The sequence below is a fragment of the Choloepus didactylus genome, chromosome 6, assembly GCF_015220235.1.
Source record: "Choloepus didactylus isolate mChoDid1 chromosome 6, mChoDid1.pri, whole genome shotgun sequence".
Lineage (NCBI taxonomy): Eukaryota > Metazoa > Chordata > Mammalia > Pilosa > Megalonychidae > Choloepus > Choloepus didactylus.
Window position 1 is genome coordinate 123907791 of NC_051312.1, and position 18103 is coordinate 123925893.

At 37.3% G+C, this 18103-nt stretch overlaps 2 protein-coding genes across 2 annotated transcripts in view; one reads left to right on the forward strand and one right to left on the reverse strand.

The window, feature by feature from the left end:
- CUL5 (cullin 5) overlaps positions 1 to 18103 on the forward strand; it is a 163341-nt gene that overhangs the window by 82905 nt on the left and 62333 nt on the right. The window contains exons 5-7 of the mRNA XM_037841325.1: positions 599 to 740; positions 2078 to 2223; positions 2306 to 2386. Coding sequence (XP_037697253.1) covers positions 599 to 740; positions 2078 to 2223; positions 2306 to 2386 — 369 coding nt within the window. The remainder of the gene's footprint in view (positions 1 to 598; positions 741 to 2077; positions 2224 to 2305; positions 2387 to 18103) is intronic.
- On the reverse strand, positions 14993 to 15520 carry LOC119535879 (deoxyuridine 5'-triphosphate nucleotidohydrolase, mitochondrial-like). Its single transcript, XM_037838273.1, has one exon. It carries the CDS (start codon positions 15518 to 15520, stop codon positions 14993 to 14995), a length of 528 nt encoding a protein of 175 aa, XP_037694201.1.

An 18103-nucleotide genomic window follows, 5' to 3' on the forward strand; every position in this document is an offset into this window, starting at 1 on the left:
TTGTTATTACTGCTGCTTCTGCTGCTGTTATTAGTAATCTGTGTCCTATATTTGACAGTTACTCCGAGCTCTAATACGTTCTCATAAGTATGTATATGCCATTTCCATCCTTTTTGATGGAGTACCTATAAGGAAGATTTGCATATTCTGTTTTTAAGGTTCGATATGAAACAGATTTTCAGTTGATCTGGTTTGTATATTATGTGTCTGTACAAGCACAAGCATTATGAGCATTCCACATGCATACCAATATTTCTGAAATTAAACCTTGAAGTGTAGGAGAAGCAACATTTTTCATGTATTATATATAATTTTTACAACAAACACTTGAAATGATTATTTTCACTTGTTTTACATATAGGAAAGCAAGTAAATAAGTGACAGAGCTGGAATTTAAACCCAGTTATATATCTGTTTCTGAAATGTATTGTCTTTACCATTATGCTAAATACACTGCTTCCCTGAAGTAATCAAGTGAATGCAGGCCTAAGAATTTGATTTCCTTTTTTGGTGTGAAAATTAAAATATTTGTTTTTTGTGTGTATGTGGTACTTAGTATAACTGAACATGATTAAATATTTTGTTTTTTTTTTCTTAGCTCATGCTTGATACATGGAATGAGTCAATCTTTTCAAATATAAAAAACAGACTCCAAGATAGTGCAATGAAGCTGGTACATGCTGAAAGATTAGGAGAAGCTTTTGATTCTCAGCTTGTCATTGGTGTAAGAGAATCCTATGGTATGCACTAAACTTTTATAATCATAATGTACTTTTAATGGAAATTCTGGGACAATTATGAATAGTAGTACTGAAGTTATGTTATTAGCATGTGAAGTCACGTCTACTTTTTGTGCCAAATGCTTTTAAGAGTACATAAAAGGTATTGAGTCTGCTTTAAAGAAACCTACAAATATTCATTTGATATTTATTTTCTCCATGTCATTCATTTCTTGACTGGTGAATCTTATTTTAGCAACCTAAATTCGAAAAATATAAATTTGAATTTATAATTCGTAAAGGGTACTGGTTTTGTACTTGTATTTCAAGAAGTAAGTTATTTCCATATGTACATTCCTCTCATAACTTCTTATTTTCTGGCAATGATGTTCTGTTTTTTCTTTCACTCAGTTGTCTTGAATACTCTTCCTCTTCTCTCTTGTCTTGCTCAGTCCATCTCATCCTCTATTTCTTTAAGAAACCCTTTCTTAATTTTCAGACTAGATTAAGTCCTCTTACTTGGTGCTTCATAGTATCTGTGCTTCCCTGTCATAATACTTTTGTTTAATTATCTGTGTTTTTAACACTGTATCTTTACCTAGCCTAGAATGCCTGGCACACAGTAGTTCTTTAGGTATCAAGTCTTTAGATGTTCATTGGCAGTGTACCTGAGATTTATTTGTTTTTATTTCTTCAACTACCACTAATTTAGACCTCTTTAAACTCTACATCTGGACTGTTGAGACAGCCTTCCAATAGTGGTCTAAGCAGTGTACTGTAAACAAGGTTAATTTTGAAGTACTATTTTATTGGTATATTTCTTACGTACTCTTTTAGTAGTATACTCATGCTTAATTTTGGTTAATTTAGCTTGAGATTTGAGACCCTCCAACTAGTCTTACCATTCTGTCTTATTTCCTACTAACCTCACAGTCTACTCAGACCAACGTAGTCATCATAAGTTTGGCCTTTTGCTTTTCTATTTTTGAATATATACTTAATTTACTAATTTCTATCTATGAAAAGCCTAGTTTATTTCTTAAGACTTAGTTTATAAAATACATCTCTTCTGTTCATCATGGTTTCTTGATCATTCAGTTAGAAGTTAGTCTCTTTCCTGTTGAAATATAAAATAGTCTCTATTATCTGTACTGTTTATTTGCCACTTTACTGCTTGTGCTGTTACCTTTTTGTTTTTATGTTTCTTATGGAGGAAGACTTGCCTTACGTGGTTTATGTTCTCTTGAGCATTGTCACAGTCGCTTGCACATGACTTCTCTCAGTATTTGTTCTCATTTATTGTACTCAAAATACTGATTTGAATCATAATTGGAGTAACATTTTATTTTGTTTTTCAGTAAACCTTTGTTCTAATCTTGAGGATAAGCTTCAGATTTATAGGGATAATTTTGAGAAGGCATACTTGGATTCGACAGAGAGATTTTATAGAACACAGGCACCCTCATATTTGCAACAAAATGGTGTACAGAATTATATGAAATATGTAAGTTGGAACTTAGTATATGTTATAATTTGAGCTATTCTCTTGATATTCGTAAAATGATTGCTATTTTGCTTCTGGATAGGCAGATGCTAAATTAAAAGAAGAAGAAAAACGAGCACTACGTTATTTAGAAACACGACGAGAATGTAACTCTGTTGAAGCAGTAAGTAATTTTTTGTAATCACGCATTTTATGGGATTATTTGAAGTACAGTAGCCCAAGGATGGCAAATACATGACACAAATAATAATATTCATCATTTCTCAAATCTCTGACAAACGTTACAAATTGATTATAGTGCTCTTTCCCAGTGAGCCAAAGATAACTTCAGAAGACATCTTACTCAGAATACATTGTTCTTACAGCTGGTGTACAAGATAGACTCTATTTGCCATCCCTGCTCTAGACTTTTTATTATATTTAATGTGCTTACTTTTTAATTAGTACCCTTATATTATGTCTTATGAATATCTAAAGCTAAGTATTTATAGTGACTTTCATGTTGCAAGTTAAGTAACTCCTTAGAGATTTTTGCCTTCAAAAAACATTAGTTTATTCTATCTATTTTGTATTCTTAGTAGAATAGCTGAAGACCTTATATTGTAAGTATTTAATGCAAGTATTAAAGATCTTACACCAGTTTTTAATACACGGTATTACTGCCTTTGATCATATTAGAAAAAGTTTTGAATTATGTTGGTTTTATTTAAATGAGTTACTTCTTATTTTGGATTTAGAAACAAAAATCAGGTTAAGTTCTACTTTAATTTAAACCATTGTTAAACCGTTGTTGAAACCGAGTCAGTATAATTACGATGGAAATAATTATTTTTTGAACTGATTTTAAATGGATGTCTTGTTTGAATTGGATTTTGAAATATTTCAAAATCCTCAGGTTAAAGAGAGAAATATTACATCTATTTTCAGTTCTCTCCTAGATTTATTGAAGTTTATGTTTTGAAAAGAATTACCAAGTTAGAATTTGAGTATTAAACTTCATAGCTGAATTTTTAAAAGGCAAAATGAAGGGACAAGTCAAATCGTTTATCCCAGGTGAAAACTCTTCTCAAAGATATGGGTATATTTTTGAACTCTGAATATTGTCTGTGTTGGGTATTGATCCATTTCACCAGCTAATTATTTTAGTTTGTTTCATTTGGTAAAGTACGTATTCAAACTAATTAATGGATACTAATGCATATAAAAGATATTTCTATTTGTTGGAGGATGTTTTCAAACTTCACCTTGTTATGAGATAAAATATTATTTGATAAGAGAACATAAGCCTTTTATCTTGTTTATATTCTGTAATATAAAATCAAAATATAAAATTACAGAATATAAAATACTGATTGATTAGAGGTAGTAGCCATGCTAGTATATCAGTCCTAGGTATTATCTTTTACGAAGAGAATTGACCTTAGTGTGTTTTAGTAAGTAAAGTAAGAATCTAATTTTTTAATGCGATTTTTTTGAGATATATTCACATACCATACAGTCATTCAAAGCGTACAATCAGTTGTTCACAGTATCATCATATAGTTGTGCATTCATCACCACAGTCAATTTTTTAACATTTTCATTACTCCAAAAAATAAAAATAAGAATAAAAACAAAAGAAAAAAGAACAACCAAAACATCTCATACTCTTCCTGCCCGCTATTATTCATTTACTTTTTGTCCCCATTTCTCTACTCATCTATCCATACACTGGATAAAGTGAGTATGAGCCACAGGGTTTTCACAATCACATGGTCCCACCGTATAAGCTATATAGTTATACGATCATCTTCAGGAATCAAAGATACTAGATTGCAGTTCAACAGTTTCACATACTTCCTTTTAGCTATTCCATTATGCTAAAAACTAAAAGGGATATCTATATAATGCATCAGAATAACCTCCAGAATGACCTCTTGACTCCATTTAAAGTCTCTTAGCCACTGAAACTTTATTTTTTTCCATTTCTCTTCCCCCTTTTGGTCCAGAGGGCTTTCTCAATCCCATGATGCCAGGTCCCGGCTCATCCCCAGGAGTTATTTCCCACATTGCCAGGGAGATTTAACACCCCTGGGAATCATGTACCACGTACGAGGGAAGGCAGCAAGTCTTCTGCTGAGTTGGCTTGGAGAGAGAGCCTACATCTGAGCAGCAAAAAAGGTTCTCTCTTAGGCACAATTAGTATGCTTAGCCTCTAGTTTTCAGTAACAAACTAGTAAGAATCAATTTTTTACAGAATTTTGGAGTCTGTTCAAATATAACAGTGATGTTTCCTTCATTTCCTTTCAATCTTTGTAGCCTGGTAACTAGATTTAGATTCAAAGGTCTATCTAACATTCCAATTTGACTATAACCAAACATTTTTCAACTATAGATTTATTTATTTATTTATTTACTTCCAATTTTTCTTTGGCTTCTTCCATCGTAAATGATAATCACATTTATTCTTAGTTCAGAAATCACACTGAGATCCTTTTTTCCCTTGTTTGTTTTTGTTTGTTTTTGTTTCTTTTGCTTGCTCCTGATTTGCAGTGGTTCTCCTCTTTCAGTAGTTAAAATAATTCTGGTATTGGCAAAAACAAAAAAAAAAAAAAAAGAAAAAGCTAATTTACCGATTATGCAGACATCCTTTACATAAATTTAAAGCCAGGTTTGGGATTCATTCAGAAGGCAGGAAAGTCCATTGAATGCTTTTTAAATAGGTGTGCTATGGTCAGAGTTATTCATCAGGAAGATTAATTAGATAGCAGAACAAAAGATTAATTGGAATAGGGAAGAGCTGGAAATAGGAAGTAGGAGGCTTTCGTAATAAGTCAAGCAGGTTAGGAGGATCCAGTAGGATTATAGCAATGGAAATGCAAAGGGCGAAGGTCAAGATAAAGACTTCCCAGGGGTGGGACATGGATCCTGGAAGGAGTAGATATGGGAGAAAGTTGAGTCAGTAGTGTTTCTGAAGTTTTGTCTTGGGAGAGTTGTTTTGCTGCAAAAGGGTCAGGTATAAGTCTTAGTAGTGAGGGAAAAAGATGAGTTCATTTTGTAGGGTTTGAATACTTTGACCTGACTGATGTGCCCTAACCTCTATGGGAATGTGCAGTTTTATAACATAGAATTATTATTCTGTTCTTCTCTAGTTTATAGAGTTTATTTGTGTCATATTCATGTTAAACTTATGGAAATTTGATTATAGAGGCCCAGCTAAAAGAGAGAATGAGAGCAAGAAAAAGAATGAATTAGAGAACGAAAAAGATAGATACACACGCATACACAGACAATAATTTGTATAGCACAGTTTATTCTCTCTTTCTACTTTAACACACACACACACACACACATTTATACACATTTGAAAAAAATAGAAGACATGAATTTGCTCTTCCACAGTTGCCAAACCAATGTGCACATCTCTCCAACCTGAATCCTTCTAGAGTTTAAAGGTAGCATATATCTTTAATATGCTATATATCTGGGTATATCTCCAAATAGACTGTACTTTAGGGGTGATATAAGAGGTCTGTTTATATGGGCTTTTTTTTTTAAAATTCAATTTTATTGAGATATATTCACATACTGTACAGTCATCCAAAGTGTACAATCAGTTGTTCACAGTACCATCATATAGTTGTACATTCATCACCCCAATCTATTTTTTGAACATTTTCTTTGTACCAGAAAAAGTGAAAATAGCAATAAAAAATAAAAGTAAAGAACATCCAAATTATTTCCCCCTCACCCTATTTTTCATTTAGTTTTTTGTCCTCGTTTTTCTACTCATCCACCCATTCACTGGATAAAGGGAGTGCGATCCGCAAGGCTTTCACAATCACACTATCACCCCTTGTAAGCTACATTGCTATACAATCTTTTTCAAGAGTCAAGGATACTGGGTTGCAGTTTGATAGTTTCAGGTATTTACTTCTAGCTACTCCAATGCATTAAAACCTAAAAAGGGTTTTCTATATAGTGCATAAGAATGCCCACCAGAGTGACCTTTCAACTCCATTTGAAATCTCTCAGCCACTGGAAGTTTATTTTGTTTCATTTTGCATCCCCCTTTTGGTCAAGAAGATGTTCTCAATCCCATGATGCTGCGTCCATATTCATCCCCGGGAGTCATATCCCTCATTGCCAGGGAGATTTACACCCCGGGAGTCAGATCCCACATAGTGGGGAGGGCAGTGAGTTCACCCGCCGACTTGGCTTAGCTGGAGAGAGAGGGCCACATCTGCGCAACAAACAGGTACTCGGGGAGACTCTTAGGCACAATTATAAGCAAGTTTAGCCTCTTCTTTGCAGTAACAAGCTACATAAAGGCAAGTCCTGTGATAGAGGGCTCAGCACATCAAACCGCCAGTCCTCAGTGTTTGTGAGAACATCAGCAACAATCCAGGTGAGGAAGCCCAACACCACTGCATTTTTCCCCAGCTCCTCAGGGGTTCCTGCATATATATTTTTATTCTCTTTCCAAATTACTTTGGGGTGTGTTGCTATTTATGTGGTTTTTTTTTTTTTTTTTTTTTTTTTTTTTTTTTTTAATCATCATTTTATTGAGATATATTCACATACCACGCAGTCATACAAAACAAATTGTACTTTCGATTGTTTACAGTACCATTACATAGTTGTACATTCATCACCTAAATCAATCCCTGACACCTTCATTAGCACACACACAAAAATAACAAGAATAATAATTAGAGTGAAAAAGAGCAATTGAAGTAAAAAAGAACACTGGGTACCTTTGTCTGTTTGTTTCCTTCCCCTACTTTTCTACACATCCATCCATAAACTAGACAAAGTGGTGTTTGGTCCTTATGGCTTTCCCAATCCCATTGTCACCCCTCATAAGCTACATTTTTATACAACTGTCTTCGAGATTCATGGGTTCTGGGTTGTAGTTTGATAGTTTCAGGTATCCACCACCAGCTACCCCCAATTCTTTAGAACCTAAAAAGGGTTGTCTAAAGTGTGCATAAGAGTGCCCACCAGAGTGACCTCTCGGCTCCTTTTGGAATCTCTCTGCCACTGAAGCTTATTTCATTTCCTTTCACATCCCCCTTTTGGTCAAGAAGATGTTCTCCGTCCCACGGTGCCAGGTCTACATTCCTCCCTGGGAGTCATATTCCACGTTGCCAGGGAGATTCACTTCCCTGGGTGTCTGATCCCACGTAGGGGGGGAGGGCAGTGATTTCACCTTTCAAGTTGGCTTAGCCAGAGAGAGAGGGCCACATCTGAGCAACAAAGAGGCATTCAGGAGGAGACTCTTAGGCACAAATACAGGGAGGCCTAGCCTCTCCTTTGCAGCAACCGTCTTCCCAAGGGTAAAACTTATGGTAGAGGGCTCAACCCATCAAACCACCAGTCCCCTATGTCTGTGGTCATGTTAGCAACCATGGAGGTGGGGTAGGCGAATACCCCTGCATTCTCCACAGGCTCCTCAAGGGGGCACTACATCTTTTTTTTTTTTTTTTTTTTTTTTTTTTAACTTTCCCTTCTTTTTTCAAATCACCTGTATGAAAAAAAAAGTTAAAAAGAAAACAAACATACAATGAAAGAGCATTTCAAAGAGACCATAGCAAGGGAGTAAGAAAAAGACAACTAACCTAAGATAACTGCTTAACTTCCAACATGTTCCTACTTTACCCCAAGAAAGTTACATAATATAGCAACATTTCAGTGAACTTGTTCCTACTACAACCATCAGAAATTAACAGACCATAGTCATTTCTGGGCATCCCCAGAACGTTAAATAGCTTATCTGTTCTTCCTGGATTATTGTTCCCCCTTCCTTAATTGCTCTCTACTGTTAGTTCCCCTACATTCTACATTATAAACCATTTGTTTTACATTTTTCAAAGTTCACATTAGTGGTAGCATATAATATTTCTCTTTTTGTGCCTGGCTTATTTCGCTCAGCATTATGTCTTCAAGGTTCATCCATGTTGTCATATGTTTCACCAGATCGTTCCTTCTTACTGCCGCGTAGTATTCCATCGTGTGTATATACCACATTTTATTTATCCACTCATCTGTTGAAGGACATTTGGGTTGTTTCCATCTCTTGGCAATTGTGAATAATGCTGCTATGAACATTGGCGTGCAGATATCTGTTCGTGTCACTGCTTTCCGATCTTCCGGGTATATACCGAGGAGTGCAATCGCTGGATCGAATGGTAGCTCTATATCTAGTTTTCTAAGGAACTGCCAGACTGACTTCCAGAGTGGCTGAACCATTATACAGTCCCACCAACAATGAATAAGAGTTCCAATTTCTCCACATCCCCTCCAGCATTTGTAGTTTCCTGTTTGTTTAATGGCAGCCATTCTAACCGGTGTTAGATGGTATCTCATTGTGGTCTTAATTTGCATCTCTCTAATAGCTAGTGAAGCTGAACATTTTTTCATGTGTTTCTTGGTCATTTGTATTTCCTCTTCAGAGAACTGTCTTTTCATATCTTTTGCCCATTTTATAATTGGGCTGTCTGTACTATTGTCATTGAGTTGTAGGATTTCTTTGTATATGCAAGATATCAGTCTTTTGTCAGATACATGGTTTCCAAAAATTTTTTCCCATTGAGTTGGCTGCCTCTTTACCTTTTTGAGAAATTCCTTTGAGGTGCAGAAACTTCTAAGCTTGAGGAGTTCCCATTTATCTATTTTCTCTTTTGTTGCTTGTGCTTTGGGTGTAAAGTCTAGGAAGTGGCCTCCTAATACAAGGTCTTGAAGATGTTTTCCTACATTATCTTCTAGGAGTTTTATGGTACTTTCTTTTATATTGAGATCTTTGGTCCATTTTGAGTTAATTTTTGTGTAGGGGGTGAGGTAGGGGTCCTCTTTCATTCTTTTGGATATGGATATCCAACTCTCCCAGCCCCATTTGTTGAAAAGACCATTATGGCTCAGTTCGGTGACTTTGGGGGCCTTATCAAAGATCAGTCGGCCATAGATCTGAGGGTCTATCTCTGAATTCTCAATTCGATTCCATTGATCTATATGTCTATCTTTGTGCCAGTACCATGCTGTCTTGGCAACTGTGGCTTTATAATAAGCTTCAAAGTCAGGGAGTGTAAGTCCTCCCACTTCGTTTTTCTTTTTTAGAGTGTCTTTAGCAATTCGAGGCATCTTCCCTTTCCAAATAAATTTGATAACTAGCTTTTCCAAGTCTGCAAAGTAGGTTGTTGGAATTTTGATTGGGATTGCATTGAATCTGTAGATGAGTTTGGGTAGAATTGACATCTTAATGACATTTAGCCTTCCTATCCATGAACATGGAATATTTTTCCATCTTTTAAGGTCCCCTTCTATTTCTTTTAGTAGAGTTATGTAGTTTTCTTTGTATAGGTCTTTTACATCTTTGGTTAAGTTGATTCCTAGGTACTTGATTTTTTTAGTTGCTATTGAAAATGGTATCTTTTTCTTGAGTGTCTCTTCAGTTTGTTCATTTCTAGCATATAGAAACATTACTGACTTATGTGCATTAATCTTGTATCCCGCTACTTTGCTAAATTTGTTTATTAGCTCTAGTAGGTGTATCGTTGATTTCTCAGGGTTTTCTAGATATAAGATCATATCATCTGCAAACAATGACAGTTTTACTTCTTCTTTTCCAATTTGGATGCCTTTTATTTCTTTGTCTTGCCGGATTGCCCTGGCTAGCACTTCCAGCACAATGTTGAATAACAGTGGTGACAGCGGGCATCCTTGTCTTGTTCCTGATCTTAGAGGAAAGGCTTTCAGTCTCTCACCATTGAGTACTATGCTGGCTGTGGGTTTTTCATATATACTCTTTATCATGTTGAGGAAGTTTCCTTCAATTCCTACCTTTTGAAGTGTTTTTATCAAAAAGGGATGTTGGATTTTGTCAAATGCTTTTTCAGCATCTATTGAGATGATCAATTGATTTTTCCCTTTCGAGTTTTTAATGTGTTGTAATACATTGATTGTTTTTCTGATGTTGAACCATCCTTGCATGCCTGGAATGAACCCCACTTGGTCATGGTGTATGATTTTTTTAATGTGTCTTTGGATTCGATTTGCAAGTATTTTGTTGAGGATTTTTGCATCTATTTTCATTAGGGAGATTGGCCGGTAGTTTTCCTTTTTTGTAGCATCTTTGCCTGGTTTTGGTATTAGATTGATGTTAGCTTCATAAAATGAGTTAGGTAGTGTTCCATTTTTTTCAATGTTTTGAAAGAGTTTGAGTAAGATTGGTGTCAGTTCTTTCTGGAAAGTTTGGTAGAATTCCCCTGTGAAGCCATCTGGCCCTGGGCATTTATTTGTGGGAAGATTTTTGATGACTGATTGGATCTCTTTGCTTGTGATGGGTTGGTTGAGGTCTTCTATTTCTTCTCTGGTCAGTCTAGGTTGTTCATATGTTTCCAGGAAATTGTCCATTTCTTCTACATTATCCAGTTTGTTGCCATACAGTTGTTCATAATATCCTCTTATAATTTTTTTAATTTCTTCAGGATCTGCAGTTATGTCACCTTTTTCATTCATTATTTTGTTTATATGGGTCTTCTCTCTTTTTGATTTTGTCAGTCTAGCTAGGGGCTTGTCAATCTTGTTGATCTTCTCAAAGAACCAACTTTTGGTGATATTTATCCTCTCTATTGTTTTTTTGTTCTCTATGTCATTTATTTCTGCTTTAATCCTTGTTATTTCTTTTCTTCTACTTGGTTTAGGATTGGTTTGCTGTTCATTTTCTAGCTTCTTCAGTTGATCCATTAGTTCTTTGATTTTGGCTCTTTCTTCCTTTTTAATATATGCGTTTAGTGCTATAAATTTCCCCCTTAGCACTGCTTTTGCTGCATCCCATAGGTTTTGGTATGTTGTGTTCTCATTTTCATTCGTCTCCATATATTTAGCAATTTCTCTTGCTATTTCTTCTTTAACCCACTGATTGTTTAGGAGTGTGTTGTTTAACCTCCAGGTATTTGTGAATTTTCTAAGTCTCTGATGGTTATTGACTTCTAATTGTATTCCATTGTGGTCAGAGAATGTGCTTTGAATAATTTCAATCTTTTTAAATTTATTGAGGCTTGTTTTATGTCCCAGCATATGATCTATTCTGGAGAAAGTTCCGTGAGCACTAGAAAAGTATGTGTATCCTGGTGATTTGGGATGTAATGTCCTGTAGATGTCTGTTAAATCTAATTCATTTATCAGATTGTTTAGGTTTTCAATTTCCTTATTGGTCTTCTGTCTGGTTGATCTATCTATAGGAGAGAGTGATGTGTTGAAGTCTCCCACAATTATTGTGGAAACATCAATTGCTTCCTTTAGTTTTGCCAATGTTTCTCTCATGTATTTTGTGGCACCTTGATTGGGTGCATAGACATTTACGATTGTTATTTCTTCTTGCTGAATTGCCCCTTTTATTAGTATGTAGTGGCCTTCTTTGTCTCTCAAAACATCCCTGCATTTGAAGTCTATTTTATCTGAGATTAATATTGCTACACCTGCTTTCTTTTGGCTGTAGCTTGCATGAAATATTTTTTTCCATCCTTTCACTTTCAATTTCTTTGTGTCCCTGTGTCTAAGATGAGTCTCTTGTATGCAACATATTGATGGTTCATTTTTTTTGATCCATTCTGCGAATCTATATCTTTTAATTGGGGAGTTTAATCCATTTACATTCAACGTTAAAACCGTGAAGGCATTTCTTGAATCGGCCATCTTATCCTTTGGATTATGTTTGCATATTTTTCCCTCTCTCTATTAATATCCTTTATTGTACCCATACCGAATCTCTTTAGTACTGAACCTTTCTCCAAGTCTCTCTGTCCTGTCTTTGTTTCTCTGTCTGTAGGGCTCCCTTTAGTATCTCCAGTAGGGCAGGTCTCTTGTTAGCAAATTCTCTCAGCATTTCTTTGTCTGTGAAAAATTTAAGCTCTCCCTCAAATTTGAAGGAGAGCTTTGCTGGATAAAGTATTCTTGGCTGGAAATTCCTCTCTCTCAGAATTTTAAATATATCGTGCCATTGCCTTCTCGCCTCCATGGTGGCTGCTGAGTAGTCACTACTTAGTCTTATGCTGTTTCCTTTGTATGTGGTGAATTGCTTTTCTCTTGCTGCTTTCAGAACTTGCTCCTTCTCTTCTATGTTTGACAGTGTGATCAGTATATGTCTCGGAGTGGGTTTTTTTGGATTTATTCTATTTGGAGTTCGCTGAGCATTTATGATTTGTGTATTTATGTTGTTTAGAAGATTTGGGAAGTTTTCCCCAACAATTTCTTTGAATACTCTTCCTAGACCTTTACCCTTTTCTTCCCCTTCTGGGACACCAATGAGTCTTATATTCGGACGTTTCATATTATGTATCATATCCCTGAGGTCCATTTCGAGTTTTTCAATTTTTTTCCCCATTCTTTCTTTTATGCTTTCATTTTCCATTCTGTCATCTTCCAGGTCACTGATTCGTTGTTCAACTTCCTCTAGTCTTGTACTATGAGTGTCCAGAATCTTTTTAATTTGGTCAACAGTTTCTTTAATTTCCATAAGATCATCCATTTTTTTATTTAGTCTTGCAATGTCTTCTTTATGCTCTTCTAGGGTCTTCTTGATTTCCTTCATATCCCGTACTAGGGTCTCATTGTTCATCTTTAGTTCTTTGAGTAGCTGCTCTAGGTGTGTCTCTTCTGGTCTTTTGATTTGGGTGCTTGGGCTTGGGTTATCCATATCGTCTGGTTTTTTCATATGCTTTATAATTTTCTGTTGTTTTTGGCCTCGTGGCATTTGCTGTCCTTGATAGGGTTCTTTTAGGGTTTGTAGACCAGTTGAAGTCCTTATCTCTAATTTATCAGATCTACAGCTTCGTGGAGTACACTTTCTCTAACTAACCAGCAGGTGGCGTCCACGAGCCACCTGTTCTCCACAAGCCAGATCTCCCCTGCTTAGCCTTTTTGGTGAGTGGGGGAGTGAGTCTTGTGGGGCCCAATTGGTGTCCCAAGCTTGCGTGTGTAGTTGGTGTTGCCTGCCCTGTATGTGGGGCGTGTTTCTGGGCAGTCGGGGAGGGGGGGTGGCCCTAACAATCAAATCTCCCTGATGATCCTAGAGTTTTAAAGCTACTGCAATAGTCTAATCCTTCAGTTCAGTCCTGCCACAGTTTGTCTCTGCCACTGACCCACAAGTCTTTGGTATTGGCGTATGGCTCCTGAGACTTGCAAGTGGGCCCCTCTTCCAGGCTGTGCACCCCGGGTCCTCTGTTGAGGGATGACTGTGCTATGTCACAGGTGAGTGCCGTCCCCCCAGGGCAGTTCTGGGCTGCTGGGCTGTGTTGGGAGGCTCCCAGTCTGCTCAAATGATGGCTGAATGGGGCTCTGTTAATTCACACTGCTCCCCCTTCCCAGCTCTGGGACATTCAGCTGAGGTTGCAGGGAAGGCTAATGTCCACGCCCAGTTTTGTGGTGTGTGCCTGTTATTTGAAGCACTTCCGTCACACTGGGTTGTCTGGGGCAGCTCTGGGCTATGGGGCTGGCGATGGGCAGGAGTGTTTCCTGTCCACCAGGATGGTGGCTGTGAGCGGACACCCCCCTTTTCTTGGGAAGTTGTGTTGTTTAGTGAATTTTCTCAGCCACTGGAGTATTGCGTTTTGTCTCAGAGCTCTCTTAGTTCTGCTCTTGACTTGACGTGCCCAAATTTCAATTCTTTGAAGCTTTCTGTATTGAGCTTCTTAGAGTAATTGTTTTAGAAAAAGCAAAAAGGATTTAAAAAAAAAAAAAAAAAAAACGGCCCTCCTCAGAGATCTAATGGGTTATTGAAATGCTAATAGACAAAGCAACCAGGGCCATTAAGGAAAGGTGCCCTGGGCGGAGAGATCAGCCTTGCTTCGGGATTTGCATATGCGCCTCAAGGCCTGATCTCCGCCCTTCCCCTTTCTGTGTTCACCAGAACTCCAAAAATCCTCTGCTTTTACTTTGGAGCTTCTCGTGTTGTTTTCCTTCTATGCCCGTCTCCTCTCTGCTGGGCTGGCTGCTCTCAGAGTCTCTGGTGTCTGGCCTCAGTCTATCTATGGTTGGAGTTTGAATCAGTAGAATGAGTTTCCGATGAGAGCAGCCACTGCAATTCTCCCTTCTCCTTCCTGGAGCTGACAGCCCCTCCTCCCCCGGGACTGAGCCTGGCAGGGAGGGGCGCGGGTCCCCTGGCCGCAAAAAACTTACAGATTTCGCTGATCTCAGCAGTTCCACGTTTTCATGAGTGTTGTATGAAGTATGCCCAAAGACAGATTGCTCTGTGGTGTCCAGTCCACGCAGTTCCTGGCTTTTTACCTACTTTCCTGGAGGAGTAACTAAAACATACAGCTCACCAGTCTGCCATCTTGCCCCGCCTCCTGTGTTTATTTTTTTATTTTTTATTTTTTAGTTTTTAACTTTAACCTCTCCTTTTTATTATCTTTTAGTTCAGTTTATGCAATAATTTATATTTTTGAAAGAATTCAAGTTTACTGAATAAGACATTGTTTATGGTTCATAAAGCAATTAAAGTAAAATAAGTTGCTGAAGGGGTAGCATTTAGTGAATTAAATAATACACACTTCCCAATAGATATACATTTATACATAAAATGAACTGAAAAAGAAACTGCTTGTTTTAGGGTACTAAAGCAGATTTACATACGACAATAGATTAGCAGAAAAACACAAGAAAGTTTCTGTGCGATCCCACCAGAGGTTTCCTTGATCTTAAGAAAACTAGATTTTTTTTAGAGGTTAAGGCTGTTAAGTTTACAGGAGCATGAACACCAAAACATTTTAAGTAAAAGTGATTTTAAGGCCTAGAAGTATGTTTTCTGTTCTTGGCATAAATTTAAAATTTTTCCAGTAGAACCAAAACCTCCTGAACCCCTTTCAGTGACATCCAAAGCTTGAACTTCCTCTATTTCTGGATAAAAAATGTGTTCACAAATCAGCTGTGCAATTCGATCACCCTTTTGCACTTCAAACTTTTCTGTGCCAAAATTAAATAACACAACACCAACATTTCCTCTATAGTCTTCATTTATGACACCAGCTCCTACATCTATGAAGTGTTTTGCAGCCAAGCCAGAATGTGGAGCTACTCTTCCATAACATCCAGAAGGAAGGGCTATCTGAATGTCTATTTTCACAAGGGCTTTCCCCATGGGTGGTACTGTATAATCATAGGCACTGTACAGGTCATAGCCTGCCGCCCGTGCTGACCCCTTGGTCGGGGCCGTGGCGTGCTCCGAGAGCCGGGCAAAGCGGATGCGCATGACCCCCTCCTCCGTAGACCTGGCGCGCTTGCTGGGGGAGATGGCGGGGGTCTCTTCAGAGCAAGGCATGGCAGTGCCAAGAGGGGAACCAGAACCAAAGAGAGAGCGGAGAACCGAACCAAAGAAGCAGGATGAGGCCTGAGGCCTGTTTTGTTTTGATTAAAGTATAACGTATACAGGGAAGTGCACAAATCTTAAGTATATAATCAAGGAATTATCACATCATGAACAGAACCGTGAAATCACAAGAATAAGAATTATTAGCAATTTGGAAACTCCCCTCATACTCCTTCGAAGTTTCTACTCTCATCTTCTTCTTGAAAGGCTATCACTGTCCTTTCTTTTAACAACATAGTTTGAACAGCAAAATTTGGTGCAGAAGAAGCACAAGCACCAAAATTATAGGTTTCATTATAACATTGGGAATTTCAGGCTTAATGTATATGCATTACTGTATTATATACTTAACTGAGCTAAGGCCATTACCTTGTACATAATATTAATTAAATATTTGTTAATTTACAATTTTTGTTTCCAATAGAAATGATGTGTTAAAATGAAATATGGTGTGGAGAAAGGAACATTAGGCCTAAAAATCATCAAGTCCTGGGTTCTAATTTAATATGAACAAATTATGAACAGTAATACTTGAATAGTTAGGTAAGAAACAGTTACTTTTCAAACTGAAAACCAAAAATTTACAAACTGTAATCTTAAATTGGATATTCCAAGCATTTAATTACATAATCTGTAAATGATGGTGCTTGGTTCTTCCTTTCTGATATTAATACCTCCTAATTTCCTTCAGTGGGTTAAATTCATTAGCAGTTAATTCTAAAAAAATGTTGAATAATATTGGAGATTCTTTCTTTCCCTTGATCTTTGATGGGAATGCTTCTAAATTTTCATCATTAAGCATGATGTTGGATTTTGGTGTGATGTATACATTTTATTATGTTAAGAATGTATTTATCGAGAACCAGACCCCGGAGCCTGGGGGAACACGGCCATACCTCCTCACACCAGTCAAGAATTATAGGCTAACAGGCATCACCTGCTGGGCAGAAAAGCACAGTGACCCGAGGCATCAAAGGGTGGAGCAATTTTCTAAGACACACCCGCAGGGAAACCAGATACTGAATATTTCTTCCCTCTGGGACCTGAGCCTGTTCTGGTCTGGGAAAACCTGATTTGGATAACCAAGGAAACCATGCCTAGACAACAGAAAATTACAGCCTACACTAAGAAAAACAAAGTTATGGCCCAGTCAAAGGAACAAACGTACACTTCAACTGAGATACAGGAATTTAAACAACTAATGCTAAATCAATTCAAAAAGTTTAGAGAAGATATTGCAAAAGAGATAGAGGCTGTAAAGGAAGCACTGGACATGTATACGGCAGAAATCAAAAGTTCAAAAAACCTACTAGTAGAATCTATGGAAATGAAAGGCACAACACAAGAGATGAAAGACACAATGGAAACATACAACAGCAGATCTCAAGAGGCAGAAGAAAACACTCAGGAACTGGAGAACAAAACACCTGAAAGCCTACACGCAAAGGAGCAGATGGAGAAAAGAATGAAAAAATATGAGCAACGTCTCCGGGAACTCAAGGATGGAACAAAGTACAATAATGTACGTATCATTGGTGTCCCAGAAGGAGAAGAGAAGGGAAAGGGGGCAGAAGCAATAATAGAGGAAATAATTAGTGAAAATTTCCCATCTCTTATGAAAGACATAAAATTACAGATCCAAGAAGCGCAGCGTACTCCAAACAGAAGAGATCTGAATAGGCCTGCGCCAAGACACTTAATAATCAGATTATCAAATGTCAAAGACAAAGAGAGAATCCTGAAAGCAGCAAGAGAAAAGCAATCCATTACATACAAAGGAAGCTTAATAAGACTTTGTGCGGATCTCTCAGCAGAAACCATGGAGGCAAGAAGGAAGTGGTGTGGTATATTTAAGATACTGAAAGAGAAAAACCACCAACCAAGAATCCTGTATCCAGCAAAGCTGTCCTTCAAATATGAGGGAGAGCTCAAAATATTTTCTGACAGACAATGAGAGACTTTGTGAATAAGACACCTGCCCTACAGGAAATACTAAAGGGAGCACTACAGGGTGATAGAAGACAGGAGTGTGTGGTTTGGAACACAATTTTGGGAGATGGTAGCACAACAATGTAAGTATACTGAACAAAGGTAACTATGAATACGGTTGAGAGAGAAAGATGGGGAGCATGTGAGACACCACAAGAAAGGAGGAAAGATAACGACTGGGACTGTGTAACTTGGTGAAATCTAGAGTATTCAACAATTGTGATAAAATGTACAAATATGTTCTTTTACGAGGGAGAACAAGCAAATGTCAGCCTTGCAAGGTGTTAAAAATGGGGAGGGATTGGGGGAGGGATCCAATCAGCATAAACTAGAGACTGTAACTAATAGAATCATTGTATTATGCTTCCTTTAATGTAACAAAGGTGATATACCAAGGTGAATGCAGATAAGAGGGGGGGATAGGGGAGGCATATTAAACACTTGACATTGGTGGTATTGTCTGGTTCTTTATTCTACTTTGATTTAAGGTTATTTTTCCTTTTGCTGCTTCCTAGCTGTCATTTTTGTTTCCTCTTTTGCCTCTTT

Excerpts from the sequence above, each read along its gene's own strand:
- LOC119535879 (XM_037838273.1), bottom strand. The coding sequence starts at position 15,520 with ATGCCTTGCTCTGAAGAGACCCCCGCCATCTCCCCCAGCAAGCGCGCC.